Genomic DNA, 19,063 nt, shown 5'->3' with positions numbered 1-19,063 from the left:
GAACTTGACTGACCTGATGATGAGAAACTTTCTTCCAATTTCCATCTCAAATTTATCCACCTTCTATTTATAGGCATTTGTTCTGCCAAAACTGTTCTTTAGCTTAAGTGGCTCTTCTCCCTCCCTGGTATTTACCCTTCTAATGTGTTCACAGAAAGCAATTGGATGCCCTCTGCCAGCTTCCATTTCACTTGACTAATACTCTGACTAGACAAAAGCTGGAAAAGATGCATTTTATAGCCACTCTACAGAAGAGGAATCAAGGTCCAGAGAGACCAAGCAACTCATCCAAGATCATACCGGCAGTCCGTGCCAGACCTATGAACCAAATCAAGATGTCTAGTCTAGTCCTTAACAAACATATTCCTAGGCCCATTAATGGCACTTGAAAAAGAAAATGACAGAGTAATACAATTAAATACTTTCTCATGACTAAATAATGAAGTCAAAAAACTGCAGCAGGTGTTGAGTGTGATTACCAAGAGAGTTTCTGATAATTAAACTAGAAGCTGCTGCTCGAACAGCTACACCTTCCAGAAACTGTACTTCATTCAGATTGAGGATACAAGGAGAGGCAGAGATTTTCAAAGCTTTTGTAAGAAACCTGCTAAAGTCTTTATATCATCAGAGGTGCCTACTGAGTCCCAAGGCCCCACCAAAGGTTGGGTGGTTGGCCTGGTTGTTAAAATTTAGGGCAGGCAACCAACAGAACATATAGGCACATAAATGGCATCTTGGACAGAATGCACAAGCATAGGACCATGAGAGAGAGACTGGAAAACCCCATCTGTGACACCCTCTGATAAAGCCACTTTCTGAAAACATTCCCCCCGAGTGCTGAAAGCACTGCTGGCCGGCACCTTCCCAGCAGGACTCCATCTTTCCTGGGCTACCCAGTACGTTTCTCGTATACTGAAGTGAATTTTGAGGTGCTTGCCTTCTGTCTAGGGGTCATTTGGGAATCAAAAAACAGCTACCCTGGCACACGTCCTTAAAAAATGCTGGTTTGCTAAGCATAGCTCAAACATCAAACTCCATCATGGAGTGAGATGATAGTGAAAGCAGGGAGGTGGAAAAAGAGCAGGCAAGAAAGAGAACTGGATTTCCCCAATTGATTTAAGATGCTCATTTTGGACAGGTAAAGCTGAAGATTCTGGTCTCTAACACGCACTACCTTTACACTCCTGGGAGCAATCACTGGACTACACCAAAACCAGATAAAATTCAGGCAGCAGATGCCCACCATTTCTCCCTTGCAGGATTCCCTGACCGCCCCTGAGGTCATGAAGCACTTGCAGAACTGTTTCAGATACTACAAAGCTCTTGTGCTTCACATTCTGCACGGGCCACTGCGAGTCCCCGTCCAGGAGCCTCCTCTCCCATGTGCCGGGTGAGGAGCATCAACTTCTCCAGTCACTGTACGGCACTTGATGAGCTCCCCTTCTTCATGACCAAAGTGGCCAATGCTTTTCAAAAATAAGGCCATTTCTAACCATCTCAGTTTGCACCTTTGCGCACTGAAAAACACCTATCAAGCCATGAATCTGAAGGGGGAACTTCTGCTGAAAAGGGCCTTTGGCTCGCTGACAGCAGAGTGAGCACAACTGAGGTTTTAAAGCTCTTAACACCAAGGGCCCTTAACACCAGGGTCGCTGGCCCAGTAAATTTCCAGGATGGGGTGTATTGATTTTTAAGGTCTTTTTAAAGATTAAGTATTTCTTTGTGTGCGTTTACTGTGAGACAGAAGTGCCTGAGTCAAGAACTAAGCAGCAGATAGAGAAATGTATCAGGATTTTGGTGCATAACACTGTAGGGACAGAGTTTAGTGCAACATAGAGTTAATTTAAATTAATTTTAATCGCAGCCTATATGAAGGGATCCAAAGTAAGCTCTGAAATAAATTTTCTCTAGTAATGCCGGTACTAGAAAGAAAGTAAAAAGACGAGATGTCCGTTTACCGAAAAGATGACATGGCTCCAACTTTCCCCAGAAACTTCTAAAAATGCATCTTTCCCATTGCAGAGCCAAATTTTACGAAATGTACCCCCACGTCCTGCTGAACGAGCACAGTCCTTGACTTATCACCACACCACCACAGGCGGGTTTGCATCTGTCGGGATCCGAGACAGAACCCGTCCATGAAGGGGGACAAAACTCCTGAAAGCCTTGACCCTAAAAAGACCCCTTCCGATCCTAAAAAGACCCCTTCTCGTCCTAAAAACAACATTCACTTGGTTCTTGGCTAGAAACACTTCAGCATTTTCCCAAGCACCAACTGCACCAGGCTGCTCATCGCTCCCAGTACGTTCCCGTGCGCCTGCTGAGCTCAGAGCAAGGTCCCCCCTGCCTGACCCAGGAGTGATTCTGGCTATCGCCAGCCTGCCTACAGGTTAAAAGTCTTCCCCCCCAAAAAATCAAGTTGTGCATTAACTTCTCCCCTGTAACCGAGGTCTGGAAGCTGCTGCTCCCGCCCTGCCGGCACCCAAGCCCCGAGCCTCCCGCCGCAGCTCCGGCCCGAGGGCAGCGGCTCCCCGGCCCTCCTCCCCTCCGCCCGCCCTCCTTCCCTGCCTCCGGGCGCGCCTCGGCGCGGCTGCCGCAGCGGAGGCGGGCGCTGCCGCCGGCCCGCGGCCCCCGCGGAAGCCCGGCCCCCGCCGCGGCCCCGCAGCGCGGGGGGCCGCCGCCGAACGGCCCCCCTCGGCAGCGCCGGGGCTGACGCCTTCGCTCCCGCTTCCCCCTCCGGGGCGGCGGGCGGGGGGAGCCGGGCCGGGCCGGGCCGGGCCGAGGGGGCCGCCGGCCGCGCAGCGCGGAGCGGGCGAGCGAGCGAGCGAGCGCTGTGAGGGCAGCGCTCCCTCCGCCCTCGGCCCGTACTTACAGGAGGGAAGTGGGGAGCTACGCAGGGCGTCCCGGCGCCCGCGGAGCCTGCGCGGGGAACACCATCTTTGTTGAAGGCAAGAAGGCTTCGCCGGAAGCCGCCGCCGCCGCCGCCGCCTCTGCCGCCGGCCGGCCGAGGAAGGGCCGCCGCTGCCGGCCCCGCTGAGGGCGGGTGCCGCGGCCGCCATGTCAGCTGTGGGCAGCGGGGCTGGGCGGCCCCGCGGGTCGGGTCGGGGCGGGCGGCCGCCTCCCGCTCGCCTGCCGGCCGGGAAGGTGGGCCTCGGGGCGGGGGGTCTGCGGCGGGGCTGGGGGGGACGCTGGCGGCGCGGAGCCGGGGCGGGCAGGAGGGGCAGCGGGCGGGCGGCCCCTGGGGGAGCGTGGCCGCCGCGCAGCCCCCGCCGCGCCCCGCGGCCGGCTCCCCTCACGGCTCGGTGCGGCTGCCGGGGAGGGGGGGCTCCGCGAAGGAGGCTCCTTTCCAGGCGTTTGCAGGGCCTGCTGCGCTCTCGGCGTCGGGGTGGTGGGGTTTTTTTTAGAAAGTGGAGGAGTTGTATCTAAAATTAAGTTAGTAATTAGGAAAATGGAGTTTTCGTGACATGAGAAACAGCTGATCTCATTAATCTCTGGGGATACTGGTTCCTATTTGCAAGTATGTGCTAAGGCAGACTTCATCCAGATGCTGGTATCGTGTCAAACATACAGCAATGTCGTATTGAATACTATATATCTTTAGCTTCATTATTTTCATCCGAACAGCCTAGAAATGAAGAAGCTTTCACAGATGAAAAACATTTCGTCAGATCCAGCCCGTGTCTACCATGTTTCAAGTGCTGTGCACATTCTCAGAGTTTTATTCATCTACTGCTGAATACAAAAGCATCTCTTTCAGATCATTTTATACAACTACGTGAAACCGAAGTATAGTAGAAGAAAGAAAGCTGTGATTCACAGAGCTACAAAGATGAGGCGGTGTCATTTCCTATCGCATCTCATCGAAGAACGTTTTTCCACCTTTACGTGGGTGTCAGGTGTGACAGGGGCTCGAGCAGCGTCAGCCCTTTTCTTTCACGTCAGGACCGCAAGAGTGATGAAAGAAAAAAAAAGAGATCCTGCGGAGCTGGACCGCGCTACCTTGAAGCTGCAGGCAACCGCAGCGAGCTGGCTGCGGTCTGCTCGGCTTGCTAATGCCTACCCTCTGGAAAAGCAGGAAAGGTGGTTGCCGCAGCTGCTGCTAGAAATGTTGCCACTGTGTGAATCCCATTTGTGCATTCAGTTCAGGCTGATCGTACAGATGTAAGGGTATTTGGGAGATTGAAGGGTACTTGGAAGTTAGTTACGGAAATCTTTACGTGCCTTTTCTTAGAAAGGAAATATTTGCCATGGAAAAATATAACTGAAATATTATTGGTAGAGCTGCTCACGTACTGCATATGCTCAACATGGTATTTATCTACAAGATTTTGCATAAAGATACACACTTAGTCATGCTCAGAAAGCTTAGATCCTTTTCCTTTGATTTTCCTGTGGCTGACAGTAAAGTTGAGAATTTTTGTGGATGCAGAATGTAAATCGCAGTCTCAAAGGCAAAGTTTGTACGCTGGATTTAAGAAATGTTTAAAAAATTATATACATTTATTATGAAGCCAGCTTCTGCAGAGATGCTACTTATTTGGCAATTTTAGAGCAATATTTTGGTTTAACTGACATAGCGCTTTTATCTGGGATTACTTCCAAAGGGGTTTAAATTGCTATTAAGTAATTGATAAATAATATCTTATTCCAATACATCTGTTAAACCAAGGTAAATGCTTTTTTTGTCTCAGGCGCACATGTTAGTCTTCTAGGAACACAGACATAAAAAATTTAAATACTCTTATGGGTTGTTTCAGAGTGATGCATTAACATATCTACTATGACCTCGACAACGCTGGGAACCACACAAGTAAGTCATCATCGGTAACTCTAAGACAAGAAGTATGCTGCCATTGTAGCCAAAGTACAGCTGACGTGCTTTTATATTTTCATGTCATGGATAGTTTGTAATATCAGTTGTGAGAAAACACATTTGTACACAACACAAACCGGCACCAGGGAGCAGAGAACACCACCAACCATCTATATGATCGTTCCTCAGCACGGCGCTATACAGCTACTGAAAGTTTCCTTTCTTAGCTTCCTGGATTTCTGATTGCCAGCTTTTTTTTTTTTTTTTTTTTTTCAGTCACAATCTAAGGAACTGTATTATATCTGGAACTGGAGAGACCAAACTTGGAGACTTAAAATCATTGTAATCCTGACAGCTGCATTTAATTGCAGATAATGTGCCTACATTTTAAAATAGAAAATGAAGACAAGCAGTTACATCACTTGCATTTACTCTATCTTTTTGCCAGATGAGGCAATTAGGATTATTTATTTTATACTGTCCAAGAATAGCTTAGAAAGTTAGCAAAACATATGGATATGCACAGAGCAACTCCGTTCCCGCTCAAGTAAATGGTAGCAGCCATACAGCCAGCATTTAGTCACGTCTTTGCTTACAGTCTAAACAGAGATGCAAAGAAGGAAGGCAGTGAAAGGAAACAGCTAAGCCTAGGAAGGAAGAGGATGACAGCAGAGGTCCGAGTCCGATTAAAGGGAAAATCTGGTGTTTCCTTTTCCTTCCGCTAGTTTATAACTAGTGCTGCAAATTCACTAGCAGAAACTAAATGCGCTACTGGTGTTTGGGGTTTGTCTTTAGCCACGCACCCGCGGTGCAGATTGTACTCTGCAGGTACAGAATAAGGATGCGCCCAGGCAATACGTGAAGTCCAAGGAGAGAAGCCCTTAAACTTTTCATTTTGGTTCTGTTTGGCTTCGGCCCTGACTAGAGTTCTTCCAGTTCAGTTCTGATCCGAGTTCAACACAACTTCAGAAGGATGGTTCGGTTCTGTTCCAGTCTTAGGGACAAATACATATATGTGTGTGCGTGCCTGTGTATTTGAGGCAGTTTGGGTTCAGCTCAACTCCCCACTGACTCTGCTCAAATCTCAAAGCTAACCACATAGATTAAAAAAGTATATTTCCTAGACTTTGTAGATCAATGGGCCACGGTCAATCCTGCACATCAGTATCATCACACTTATAGACTTAAAACCTTGTTCTCTCTGGTTCTGTGGATTGGGGGCTCACCAGTGGTCATCAGGCCACGCTTTTGAGGACTACTGAATTCAGGGTGCAAGCCCAAATCTGTGGGAACCAAGCTAAGCGGCATCTCTTCTGACAATGCTGCTCTCGTTACGTGTGGGTTATTCCAGGTCAGAATACCAGATTTTTAAATTTACCATACAGTTTTTTAAAGCTCACTTAAAAGTCCCAAATCTTTTTAGAAACTGTACAAGTATAATGAGATTTTAAAAAGAAAAACACTTTTGAGAGGCTCCTTAATGCTAATTAGCGTCGAGCCGTATCCTAGCATGTACGTATTTTCTCTGTTTTCTACAGACTAATTTGTTTCTGCTGATAACAAGAGCCAAAATGTGTTTTTAAAACTAGTGCAAGCAGATTTAATCTATTAGGACTATGCTGTTTTCAATTGTCTGTAGGACAGCATTCCAACTTTAAGGACAAAAGAAAAGAAATGTGAGCCTCTAGATTTGTTTATTAAAAACACATCTAATTGGTTAAATCTCTCACAAAACCTCTGAAATGAAGATGGAAAAAAAGAAACATGTATTATATGGTTGCCTGCGTTTTTAGAAAGAAGAGCACAGAAAACATTTCTGAATGTGATGTATCTCAAAAACACTGTTAAAATACAAGTCCGGGTGGCCCAAACTTGGTGGCCTGAAGACCAGATGAGGGTCTTGCAAGCCATTGCCATCCACTGCCATCCCAGGCAATCATCCCTTCCCTCCCTCCTCACCCTGGTCCCCGTTGCACTCGCCCTTGCAAGCGTGGCCCTCCCTAATGCCAACATCCAGCTCTCCCACGCCAGCCGCCGAAAACCCGGCTGATGCCAAGGAAGGGAAGGCTTTGGAATGGAAAAACTGCCCGCCTTATAGACCGAGCTTAGGCGGGCTGCGCGGGGTGCCGGCAGATTGGGGGCACTGGGGTGCGGGTCGGGAGGGGGTGTCTCTCTTCAGGTGGCATTTGCTACTCCAAAAGTGATTCCTTAATCGCTCCTGAGAAAAGACGACGGGCAGGACTGAAGCGCATCGCTGAAGGGGATCAGCCCCTGTGCTGCCGCTTAGGTTATTCTGATACTTCATCACTTCCCATTCATTTAAATAATAAAGGCTGTAAATTAAATGCAGTTCGAAGAGAGCGATGAATATAAAATGTAGGTGACACGTCATGAACTTCCTTAAAAGTATTATTTTATTAAAAGGCATGTCCAGCATGAAGGTAAAATATAGCACAGAAAGTTTCAAAACATCTTAAACCGTGGGGTTTGAAGTGACCATGTAGTGTCTATACATATACATGTGTTCAATAATAAAAATGTTTATTAGCAGTACTGCAATGAATTAATTCTGCATGCTGTTTACTTCGATACAAATAATCTCTAGCCAGAAGTTGAATGCAGAATAGTTGCAAGAAAAGAAGCAGGCATCGAATGTGAAACTTTTGTATTCATTCCAGGAAAAAAAAATAAATCTCTGCAATGAATTGTAATAAAAAACCTGCAATTAATATTTGCAAAATGTGCCTCAGTATTTCTCAGAATTTTTAGTCTATTTTCTTTAAATATATGAATTAATGTAATTCTCTGTTTGTTTTTGAAGTTTAATTTAAAGATGCTTGGAGGAGACAGATGAAATACTGCAAGCCTCTAAATATTTATTCCAGGCTTATGGAACTAGTTTTTAAAAGTAAAGCAACCATTTTAATAATGGGAGAACAAACAAAGAAAATTCACAAATTAGCCTGAAAATCAAACATTGGCAAATAATTAAAAGGAATTTAAGATTCAAGTCTGAAAACTTTTCACAAAACCAGCTTCTTTTGTTTGCAAGTTACAGTGGATGAAATGGTTGTCTAGCATTTAAGATAAAAGACTGGAAGGTTGGTTTTATTTAGGAGGAGAGTAACTACTGCTTTTTGTAATCTTCTGTTTCTTTCCCAGGCTTTGAACTGGACAAACACATGTACAGTACCTATATTTTTAAAGGTTCTTACTTTCAGGGTAAGCTTTTCAGGAGCTAATAATGATTCATGGAAAGTTTTTACAGGTAGCCTAGCAAGAGGTTTGCTACTGCTTATACTTCTTCCACACATCCTGCTTGCAAACAAAAAATACCCTTCGATTCAAAGTTCACTTGCTCTATTTTGTTCCCTTTCAAAACAAAACCTGTCTGCGGGCATGGTTACAGTGGGCGAGTTGAGCAGCCTGCAGCAGGCACTGCATCCTCCATCAGGGGAGCTAAAAAAGAGATGCATTTCCAGTTACCTTCTCGCAGGCAGTTTCCCTCGCAGCCAACGCGCGTCTGAAGCACTTCAGCTCACAAAGGAGCTGCGATGCCACCTCCACTGCCATCTAGTTGGACAAGAATCTCACTTTCCTAACTTATTTTCTTCTCTCTTCCTAGCAATGCAGCCATTCAAAGATACTACCATCATCGCAGCTTAAGTTCCTATCAATGTTAATTGAAATATAAGCGACTTCTCACCCTACGCTGATAAATTACAAAATGTTAAGCCCACTGCCCACGTTACAGATAGGTAAATTGCAGCTAATACAGGCTCAGTCTTGTTTAATATTGCTCTTCCTAAAAGAAAGTGAGCCAGCTAAAAATCCCATAAACAGTAACAGTTGATCCACAACTTATTCTGCCCTCCAGACTGTGTCAAAAAGCAGCACGCTAGGTAAGAAAAAAGCAAATGTATGATGTGTGTAATATAGGTGACCAGAGCAACCCCTCAAATTTGGAGATTCCCCCCCGAGACAAGCTGAGCGTGGGTACAGAGATTCAGCTGAACAGATCCTATTGCAGGGCTGCAACCTAAAGAGATGCAATTAAATTGTAACAAAGCATTTTGAAAAGTGATTTTACAGCCTTCCGATATCAGTCTTACAACTGTTTCTTATATAATTCTTGTTGCCAAGCCTGATCCAAGTAACCTCAATAAAGTCAAAAGAAGAATTTGCACTGGGCTGTGAATCTTTTCCCATGTTTAGCATACCTCCGCATTTACTATTTGTTAGCCAACAGTGCACCGAATTGCAATCCTCAGCTATGAAACATCAATTAAGGAACAATTTGACTGGAAACAGAAGTATTTACTTATATAAACCCTGCCTGTCAGTGAAAGAAAAATTAAGGCAGGCACATTGAATTTGGGGATTTTTTAATTGTATTTTGTTCTTGGCAGCACTCAGCACTGAGCTTTTCCTGGGTACTATCTGTTTGAACTTTTTCCTATTAAATGTCAGCTTGTTTCTTATGCTAATGTAAATAGCTTTTGCGCCTGCATTTTTTTACCCTTTAATATCACAGAAAGTAATGATATTACTTTGGTATTTCAGTTCCTGGAGAGTTAAATGACTCCAACTCTGGAAGAAAACAAAACAAAACAAAAGACAGGTGCAATCCTTTTTTTAAACAGGATTTAAGTAGAATAAAATCCACAATTTATCAGGGAGATTAAACATCAGAATTACGGTGATATGTTTTTACATTTCCCTAGACTTTCTCAGAGGCACTGGCTACTTCAAAGCCCTGTAGATAACGTGACTAATAAACACAGTTAATCCCTCCCCGTCCTTGGCAACGCAACCCTGGGACCAGGGCAGCCTGGTTTTGCTGTAAGCTTAATTTTTTCCTGAAGTTCAGTTATCTAGCCAGACTTTGTTTATATGTGGTTTCAAACTGCGCTGATACCAGTTAATCCCCCGGACCTTTAAGCTCTACCAATGCGCCTTTCAGCACAGTACTCGTCCTGATGGTTAGTTATTCGCTACACCTTGTGAGAAGTGCCACCTCTCATAGGAGCTGCCGGCTTTTCCATGTTCTTTCCCTTCAGCCCCTTCTCCGACACCACGCGCCAGACAGATAAAATTCCCTCCGCAGCAAGCAGAATAGCTTCTCGTCTGCTTTCCTGGCGGTGGTGTTTTCCCTAGCTTGTCGCATGCCCTCTGTCTCAGACAGCAGATAACGACCAGCGATGTGCGGCACCGATGCCCGTCACAGCCCCTGGCAGCAACGACTCTGCCTCCCGGTTTCTTTGACTGATCTTCAGCCCGTTGCAGAAATTACCCAATTTCGGCAATACTGTGGCGAGCCGCCATGTTGTTGTAAAGCGAGCTCAGACCTTGGTGATCTGACGTTCTGTGGCGGTGGAATGTTGTTTCCAGGCATTTTCAGTCATGCTAAGGGCTTAGCAAAATATTGAGACTTGCTGAAGTTAAAACTAATAAAGAAGTGGTTTTCAGGAGCTAGGCTGAGATACCAAAGTAGCTTGTCATCCCTGCTTCCTTTGAGTATACAGCACCAACCAGCTCAGACCTTTCAAGTAATTTCTAGTTATTCTATTTGGAAATTTTATGGTTTATGTACTAAAAGTTTCCTTTATTTCTGTAGTTTTTTAAAAATAAAATCTCTCCTTTCGACAGAGAAGTTTCTTATAATTATTGAGAATCAGTAATACAACTGTTAGAGTCCCTCAAGCCACTACTTCCTCTAGCAGTCAGTATGATACTTAGATCTATTTTAATGACAGCAAAGTCAGCTGAAGTTTTATTTTACTTTCTTTTAAATGACTGTTAGACACGACACCCACGTCTAAAGGTAGCTCTTCCCATTTCCATCATGTGTTTGGGCTTAAGAAGAGCAAAGCCCTGACACCACTCAACTTACTGTCTGCTAGATCCTAAGCCAAAGGAAAAATCCACGGGAATTTTATCAGGAATACAAGAAAAAGCTCTTGAATGGAACATGTAAATAAATAAAGCTTTTCTACCATCTTTAACAAGGTAATTTACCTACAGGAACACTTTGCTAAGAGACAAGAGGCGGCTGAGATACAGGAATTCATGCAACTACAGGACCCTGTCCTTCCTATCATATGTAGATTCTGGTTTCTTAAGGTAATGAGACTTAATAAGAATCTCAGATTCTAAAGCTCCACAATTTTTAGTGAGGAGTAGGTTCCGGATTGTTTTAAGTTATAAAAATAACCCCCTCTCCCCCCATATTCTAGTCAACAATTTTTCCTTCTTGCTAATAATTATATATTGTTTATCTAGAATGTGGTTACATCAAATATAATTAGGACAATACTGACCAGATCAGATTAAAATAAAATTACTTCTAATGCAACGGGCGCAGCTGCTTGATTGCATTCCCACTCTACCCACCCATCTTGTACTTGCGCCATTTTCTGTCTCTGGTGATAATACTAACAGCGGGGAAATACCCATACCAATAAAATGGAGCCATACTTCACACTTCTGCTAGGTTTAGTGCTAAACTAAATACAGTCACCAGCTCCATTTTCATCATTCATCTTGCAATTTTTTTTTTATTACTATTTTTTTCAAGCATCACCTTTTAGGATTGTGGGATTCTCAGCTTTCCTTCAATTAAAATGAAGGTTTTCAGCAATTAACATTCCAGGTATAAACTGGAAAATCTGAAACCTCAAGACTCAAAAATGAAAAACCGAACCAACACACGGGATGAAGAAACGGGTTTAGGATTAAAGTCCTTACGATTTTTGGTTGACTCACGGGCATTGAACCTGTGAAACTGGCTTCACTGAACACTCTGTACTAGCAATTCAAGATGACCTACACCAGTTAGAAGTCATTTTTGGAGTCTGAAGGGCCAACAATTTAAAAGTTAGTGCTGTGAACAAACCACAGCAACATCCATGAAGTAAAAAAAAAAAAAAAAAGCACTGTAACTTTTTAAAAAATGTTTGGACAACATGATCACACCTGAAAATTCATGGGGTCCACATGAAAGATTTCTGCACCACTGTAATCGAATAATGTGCTATCCTTGGATTTTTTTGTACCAGAACAAGTCATTCCTCTGTGCTGTGTTAGAAGGAAGCCGAGCTTGCAGCAAGCCGTAGTGTTGGTTTAGTTTTACTAATGCAATGCATCAACCCTAGGGCTGGCATCCTCATGAGGACAAGAACTATGCTTTCATACAAAGAGGACTAGTTCCCCCTCCAGTCTGTTCAAAATATTGTTCACTGCTTCGAGCACACCACAGCTACAGACCCTACTTATTCCTCGCAGTAACTAATACAAATGATAGGAAGCGTAAGCCAGCATGCTCAACGTCTGGTGACTTGATTCCACATCACAGTAACTACTCTGGATTATTTACAAGAATCTCCACCTTTACTAGCACTCCTTGTCTTCAGCCTGCCGTTTGCCTCATGCTTTGGAGAACCGCTAATAGAAAGCCCAGCGAGCTGCCCTGCATCTGCCCCACGGCGTTCCTCAGAGCTTGGCTCTGCCGTGGGGCATACCTGGCCTCTGACCGCTTCCAGGGCTGCCAGCAACGGGCCATAAATCATTTCTTGTCTGTACAACGTGACCGTCTCCGTGCACCCCAAAGCTCTCATCTTCTCAGTCTGCTTGTTCCAGCATTGGTATTCGTGATTTTAAATCCCCAGGGCTAGGGGCTAGCCTGGAGGGAAATTATTTTAAAGGACCTGAGTATAACGCGTTCACCACCGAGACCCCAAGCGTATCACAGCTAAGTATCACCTTGGCTAAAAATGCCCAGTAGTAGGTTAACGTAGCAGCAGGTTGGCGTGTTTCCTTACTGTAACAGAAGTTATTCCATACAGCAGCTATCTCATCTCAAGGCAGAGCTAGACCAGAACTGTAAGAAAACAGATTTATCGGAATGAGAAGTGTTCCCAGGAATACAGTCCTTTCACAGGCACTGCTCACAGGCAAGGCTCCTCAGCTGCAAGGTGGCAGATCCTAGCAAGACAGACGACAAGCGCAGAAGAACTGTGTGATTACGACACGTACCTGGAATACAAGAGCTCTTCGGGGATGGGGACCGGAGGGTGGTCGCTGTGTTATGTCAAAAACTTCCGACAATCTGCTACATTTTGGCAGGGCATGGGGAAAAAGTTTACCTAACAAAAGCTTTTGTTTTGGTTTTCAGGAGAAAACTCCCCCCATTTCTATACTAAAGCTTGCATTAAGCGTGGGGAGAGAGAGAATTGAAGCCATGGAGGAGGAGGAGGAGGGAGAAAGGCCACCTTTTCCACAGGGAGAACAACAACATAGCAAGTATTTGCCATGCCAAGGGACCATCCCCTCTGCCTCGGGTTCCTGGCGTCTTCCTTGTCCGAACGGCCGTGCTGTTCATCTCTGTCGGCGTGTTAATGACAAAACTGAGTGCGTAACACTGGGAGTTTAGATGCAACAAAATTAAGCTGGTCAGTGCCCCAGAGTTTAGGAGACGGGACACAGCATCTCAACAGTACTGCAGAGCAGTTAAGTCACAAGGAAAGCAAGAAGATTATTTTATGTTGTTTCTATTTCAGCCTGGGCAGGGCTAGCTTACAGCAAGTCTTGACAACCCTCCTTCTTCAAACACAGGTCTATTTGCTTAATTAAAAAGTAAGCTAGGGAAAGAGTTAAAACTATTAAATTGTTGACTGAGGATGAATCTATGTCCTTGTTTCTCTCTTTACCGCTCTCCAATTACTGTCATCCTGGATATTTCTTCTATTGAATACTTTACATTTAGACTGAGGAGCAGGTACTGAGGGTCTTAGTCCCTTCTTGCCATTTGGAGGACTGCTGTAGCAGAAAAAGGGATGTCCTCTGCTAATACCTAACTACGGGAATTCAGCAGGCAGCCTCTAAACCACTAATCTGAACATAATCCAGCTACCACAAAGGCAAAGCAGGGGTATTCATCCTCACTGATACGTGTGCATTTCTTTGAGTGTTAGCTGGGAAATGATAGAGGTTCCTAAGATCACTGTTCTCTGAATAGTAGCAAATCCATACATACAAAAATTGGGAGATTGTTGTGCAATTTGATTTACTTTATTGAGTAATAGTCTGATAGCTACAATGGTGAATTAGAAGAAAAGGAAAAAAAAAGAAAAAAAAAAAAGAACAACCTTCTCCAAAAAAAACCCCAAATCCATATTTCCCCACATTTTGGGAAACAAGCCGAAGAAAACATTCTACACTGTAGAAGACAGCCGTAACTGCTGATATCCATGTTTTGACATTGGAACTGAGCAACTGCAAGTCTGCAGCGTACAGTCCTAAAGCCTCAATCAAAAGAGGCTTAATAGTAATAACATGGATATGTCACCACTGGGAAGATGTTAACACGTTAACAAAGATACTGGGATACCAATCTGGTATAATCAGCAACACACTGGGTTCCTATGAAAGATGTGGCATTTCTCCTCAAGGTCAGCTTTTAGAGAACTTTGAGAAACAATGTTTTAAACCGATTACTTACAGTACTCCTTTCCTTGCAGAAAAGCACAAGAATTATAGTTCAATAAAAACTGAACAGATGATCACTTTTTGACTGGATTTGATTAGTTGCATAACTTTGGCAAGATTATCACAGTGTGATCCAGTTAAGCTTTCAGGATTATACGAACACCAGCACCGAATTAATCTTGGCATCACACAACTGAGATACTTATGCATTCCCGTACGTCTCTGACCACTTTTGCAGCCTCTCCCGGTCCCACTGCTTCAGTTAGCATTTGATAGTTTGTGCAGTATTTTATGCCATTGACAAAGCAACACAATCCGGACAGATTCCTGGCTTCTCTCTCCTCGCAAGAATAGCATACCACCTTGTCGACCCCCCGAGGATGCAAGATGGGATTGTTCTACATAAAGTCTCCCTTTGTGGCATCTGAAATAAAAACCTTTCCCCCAGAACTGCCACTGTTTTGATAGTGAATTCCATGCCGAGTTGTACAACTGGTTACTCAGTTCTTTGGCTGATTTTAAGAATTGCATTTAAAAGTTACTCTACATTAGAGGCATTTAGAAAAGACATTTATACCTGGTACTGGTACTCTTTCAAGTACTCTTTTAGTCTTGTTGGTAATGGCAGCTCCCAGATCTGATTTGTACACTTGTTTATAGTTATTCTGCAGCGGTGTTGCAGAGACGGAGCGGACGTATAGAGAGGTTTGTTCAAGTAAAGATGAACTGTTCCGTTTGAAGGTGTTTCGGTTCTGTCCTTGCACATAAGAACATAGTACTCAATCAAATGCACGACGCTGTTGAACTGTTTAAGTCTCGATCTGACACAAGTGATAGAGTCCAGTCTAAACTTGCCATCTTGATATTCTATACGTAGATTAGTCGGTCCCGCTGATGTTTTTACCGAAATAGTCAGCAGATACTCTGAATGTGAACTATCCCTAACCAGGAAGGTCCCTTCGGGGGCGTCCTGTAACCTCTCTTTGGCTTCAGCAACAGTCATGTTGCCCCAGTACCATCCTGTTAAAAGAGGAGAGAAAGAAGGGGGTTGTTTGTTCGTTTGTTTGTTTGTTTAAAAAGCTGCTCGTTGGCTGATGTACGTGTAACAACCCGTTTCCTTTGTTGTTTGAGAGCTAAAGTCCTGCAGGCACTCTTAAGTTTTTATTCGCTATTTAAATTCATTTGCTTCACAACGCGTCTCGTTTTGACAGAGCCTCCCGGGTCGCTGCTTATTCCCATACCTATGCATACCCACGCACAAGCGTCCCCGCAACCTCCCGCCCGGCTCACGCCGAGCCCGCCGGCCCCGCGGGCCGCCCGCCCCCGCGGCGGCCGGAGGCGTCCCGCGGCCCCGCACACGGCAGGGCGAGCGCTGCCGCCGCCCGGCAGGCGCTGGCAGCCCGCGGGAAGCCCGCGGCCGGGAACCGGAGGCAGGCTGCTGTGGGAACCAGCTCTGCCCAGCACCGGACGCAGAGACGGGTAAGGAGGCAACTTCGGCGGTGCGGCGGCGGTCCTGGCGGGGAGGCGATGAGGACGAAAGCCCTGCCCTCCGCCCGCGGCCAAGCCCCGCGTCCTGCGGGGCCGGGCGAGCCGCCGCCAGGCCGGCCGGCGGAGCGCAGGTACGCGGGGCCGAGGGGATGCGGCGCCCGCCGCCCGCTCCCCGCGCCGCGGCCGCCCCGGCCGGCGGCGGCGCCCGGCCCTCGCCCGGCCGGCGATCCCGGGCTGCCGCCGGGGCGCGGCGCTGCCGGCGCTTTCGCTTCGGCCGCCGCAGCCCGCGGAAGGTCGGAGCCGCCGCCGCCGGCCCTCGCCGCCGCGACCCCGCAGCGCCGGGCGGCGACGGCAAGCGTCGCTCCGCCGCCCGCTTCCCCTCTCGGCCCGGCGGGGATCCCCGCCGCGCCGCCCCGCTCCGCCTCCCCCGCGACCGCGGCCGCCGCCCCGGGCGCTCCCCCCTCCCCGGCTAGCCGCCCGGGCTTACCTGCCCGCCGCAGCTCCTCCATGGCCGCGGCCAGCTGCGCCGCCTCACGGGACTCCTCGGCAACAGGCGCGGCTGCCGCCGCCGCCCCGGGGTGCCCCCAGCGCGCCCGGGCGCCCTCTGCGCTCTCCAGGGAGCCGGCGGAGCGCAGGGTCATGGGGGGCGGCAGCGGCGGCGGGCGCGGCCCCGCTCGCACGCAGGTCGGGGGCTGCCCGCGGGGAGAGGGCTCCGCTTCGCCGCCGCCGCCGCTGCGGTGCTCAGCGCCGCGCCGGGTGCATGGCCCCGGCCCCCGGCCCGGCCGCCGCCTGCGAGCGGAGAGAGAGCGTGGTTAGCGGCGAGCCCGGCGAGAGGCGCTCCCGGCGCAGCCCGTGCGTTCCCGGCGCTCCCGCTTCGGAACGTCCCAGCATCCAGAGGAGGGACCCGAGGCGAGCGATCACCTCCCGGCGGGGCGGGGGAGGGACATCTCCTCCCCCCCACCCCCGCCGCCCGGCCTGTCCCCGGCTCCCCTCCGCCGGGGCCAAGGCGGCCCGCCGCGGTGGTCTCGCTTTACCGCAAGGGCAAGCCCGCCGACGCGCCGCTGCCTCGGCCGGGGTAGGGGAGCCCGGCCGGCAGCGCTGGGGGGGCGTTCGGGGCGGGGGGGGGGAGCCGGGCGCGTCAAGGTACGAGTGGGGAGGGGTGGCCACGGAGCGGGGCAGGTCCCAGACCCGGCGCTGCCCGGGCCGCACGCAGCGGTGCCTAGGAACGGCGCGGCACGGCACGGCGCGGCGCGGCACGCCTTGCACTAAGGTCACGGCGAAGCCCTACCTCTAGGAACGGGAGCCCGGCGTGGGCCGTGCGCCCGGGGTGGGAGCGAGCCCCTCCGGCGCGGCGGCGTGCCGGGGGCTGCGGGGCGGGCGGGCGGGCGGGCGGGCAGCGGCAGCTCCCGGGGCTCGCTGGCCGCTTGGGTCCGGGAAGGGGCAGCGCGGTGGAGGGCGCGATATATTTAGCGCGGGGCAGGAAATGTGCTTTTCCCGTTCCATTAAATGCTGATATTATTAAAAAAAAAAATTATCTTTCCGCTCGGCTGAAGCGAACGGGAGGGACAAAAAGAGCCTCTCGCTCTCCCACCGCCACGCCGGGAGTGACACGACGGCGGGCAGCTCCAGCGAGGGGGAGCCCGGCCGGCTGGGCCGGGGGCTCACCGGGAGCACCGGGGCCCCGGCCGGCGCTTGCGAAGCGGGCAGAGCCGCTGCCCCCAGGCGCGCAGCAGCCGCCAGGTGGGGGGTTATGCCGAGGTGGCTCCTCCCGTCACAAGTTCCGCGGCGGAGCTCAGAAACTTTTCCAAATTAAACTTTATTGGCAGCCGACAGGTCGCTCTGCCGGGTTTCTATCGCAACACTCGCCGGCGCAGGGCGGCAAAGCCCATCCCCCGTCCCCTTCTCCCCCGCGCAGGACCTCCCGCCGCCGGTTCGGGCACCGGGCGCAGGTGCGCCTGTCACGGCGGCGGCTGCGGGGCCGCCGGCCGCAGAGCCCCAGCGCAGGTGGGAGCAGCCTTGCCGGGGGTGCCCGGGCGCGACCCCTTGCGAAGGGGAAGCGCCGGGAGCGCCTGGCCGCCAAGTGGTGCCGCCGCCGCCGCCCGCGGGAGCTCGGTTGGGGCCGGAGGGTTTGCGAGGCGGGTGGCAGCTAGCTGCAGCGGGGCGTCCCCCGGCAGGGACGAGGAGCGCCGGAGCAGCCCGCCTCCGGCTTCGGGGGAGCCTCCATCCCGCCTGTCGGCAGCTCCGTCCCGGGAGCAGGGCGGCGGGCTCCCTGCTCTCGAGGAGCGGGCAGGGCACCGGGCGCGGGGTGGGGGACGACGGCGGGACTCACCCGGGCTCGGCGGGACGGGGCTGGGGCCGCCGCTGCCGCCGCCTGGAGGTGGGGCGGTCAGGTTGTTCTCGCTCCCGGCGGCGTTGGGGCACAGCACCCGCCGCCGGGGAGAAGCGTCGGGGCTGCCCGGAGGAGGACGGTGCTCCTGGGGAAACAACACCCTCGGCTCCCCCCCCCGCCCCCCCCTCCCCGGGGCGGGCGGTCTGCTCGGCTTTGATTGCGAGGCGAGGGCATCCTCCCCCCGCCGCTCCCCCCCTCCCGGGATGGCTACATACAAAGGCTGCTTTCCAGGAACTTTCCAGGAACCGCATCATGTGACAGGACCCGCTCCGGCGCCTCCACCGCGATCGCGGCCAGCCGGGGCCCGACGCACCGAGCCGCCGCCCCTTGTCACGCCGGGGCAGCGGGTCGCCTAAGCCTTCCCCCGCGATTCCCCTTTCCCCTCACGCACACGCCCTCCTCCGCCCGCGGAGACGCGGGAGACGCCCGGCGAGCAGGTCAGTGGCCGGGGCCGCTGAGGTACCGGTGGGCGGGCGGCCGTTGGAGCCCGCCGGCGGGGGCCGTGCCTCGCGGGGCGGCGCACGCCGCCCCGCGAGGCACGGCCCCGCCGGCGGGCTCCAACGGCCGCTGGCGCGCGGCACCTCCTGAGGTAACCGGGCGAGCGCGGGAGCGCGGATCCCCCCCCCCCCCCTTTCCTCATCCTCCGCGGTGGAGCGGGGGCGGCGCGGTGAGGGCGAGGGGCGACCGCGGGCACCTGAGCGCGGCGGTGGCGGTGAGGCCCGCCCTCAGGGCCGGGAGCGCGTCGGGGGCCGGTGCCAAGGAGCTCCGTGCCAGGGACTTTGCGGCGGACGAAGCTCCTGGGACACCCCACCCTGATCTCCACCCCCCTTCGCCCTCCGGCGCTAAATACCTCGTTGCTACAAACAGCCATTACCCGCCGATGCGCG

General features: G+C 50.5%; 2 protein-coding genes and 1 long non-coding RNA gene across 6 annotated transcripts in view; 1 reads left to right on the top strand and 2 right to left on the bottom strand.

Annotated features, from left to right (window-relative positions):
* Positions 1–3,138, bottom strand: part of CRADD (CARD and death domain containing adaptor protein) — an 84,719-nt gene extending 81,581 nt beyond the window's left edge. The window contains exon 1 of one of the 2 annotated variants that reach the window (XM_087763795.1): positions 2,873–3,138. In XM_087763795.1, coding sequence (XP_087619921.1) covers positions 2,873–3,059 — 187 coding nt within the window. In that variant the 5' untranslated portion in view covers positions 3,060–3,138. The remainder of the gene's footprint in view (positions 1–2,872) is intronic. The other variant, XM_087763796.1, reaches the window with a different exon arrangement.
* On the top strand, positions 3,017–6,708 carry LOC148054585 (uncharacterized). Its single transcript, XR_015706159.1, has 2 exons — positions 3,017–3,144; positions 3,625–6,708. It is a non-coding gene; the product is annotated as an uncharacterized LOC148054585 (long non-coding RNA).
* Positions 6,709–7,154: 446 nt separating this feature from the next.
* On the bottom strand, positions 7,155–18,609 carry SOCS2 (suppressor of cytokine signaling 2). 3 transcript variants are annotated; one of them, XM_087763798.1, is made up of 3 exons: positions 18,392–18,609; positions 16,275–16,576; positions 7,155–15,319 (listed from the first exon to the last, which is right to left on the bottom strand). In XM_087763798.1, the coding sequence occupies exons 2-3, from the start codon at positions 16,426–16,428 to the stop codon at positions 14,871–14,873; spliced, it is 603 nt and encodes a 200-aa protein (XP_087619924.1). In that variant the 5' UTR covers positions 16,429–16,576; positions 18,392–18,609; the 3' UTR covers positions 7,155–14,870. The 3 variants fall into 3 exon arrangements, with proteins under 3 accessions (XP_087619924.1, XP_087619923.1, XP_087619925.1); XM_087763797.1 differs by lacking the exon at positions 18,392–18,609 and adding an exon at positions 18,117–18,278; XM_087763799.1 differs by lacking the exon at positions 18,392–18,609 and adding an exon at positions 17,076–17,091.
* Positions 18,610–19,063: the final 454 nt, after the last annotated feature.

Source organism: Nipponia nippon, unplaced genomic scaffold, assembly GCF_047370975.1.
Source record: "Nipponia nippon isolate SJK-2023a ecotype South Korea unplaced genomic scaffold, ASM4737097v1 scaffold_3, whole genome shotgun sequence".
NCBI classification, from domain to species: Eukaryota; Metazoa; Chordata; class Aves; order Pelecaniformes; family Threskiornithidae; genus Nipponia; species Nipponia nippon.
The sequence above is the reverse complement of the archived record's forward strand: the minus strand, read 5'-3'. Positions and strand labels throughout refer to the sequence as shown.

Bases quoted from the DNA above. Each gene is read 5' to 3' on its own strand.
- SOCS2 (XM_087763798.1), bottom strand. From the start codon at position 16,428: ATGACCCTGCGCTCCGCCGGCTCCCTGGAGAGCGCAGAGGGCGCCCGG. The intron at 15,320-16,274 runs GTAAGCCCGGGC...CTCTTTTAACAG, and splicing joins GGAGGAGCTGCGGCGGGCAG to GATGGTACTGGGGCAACATG.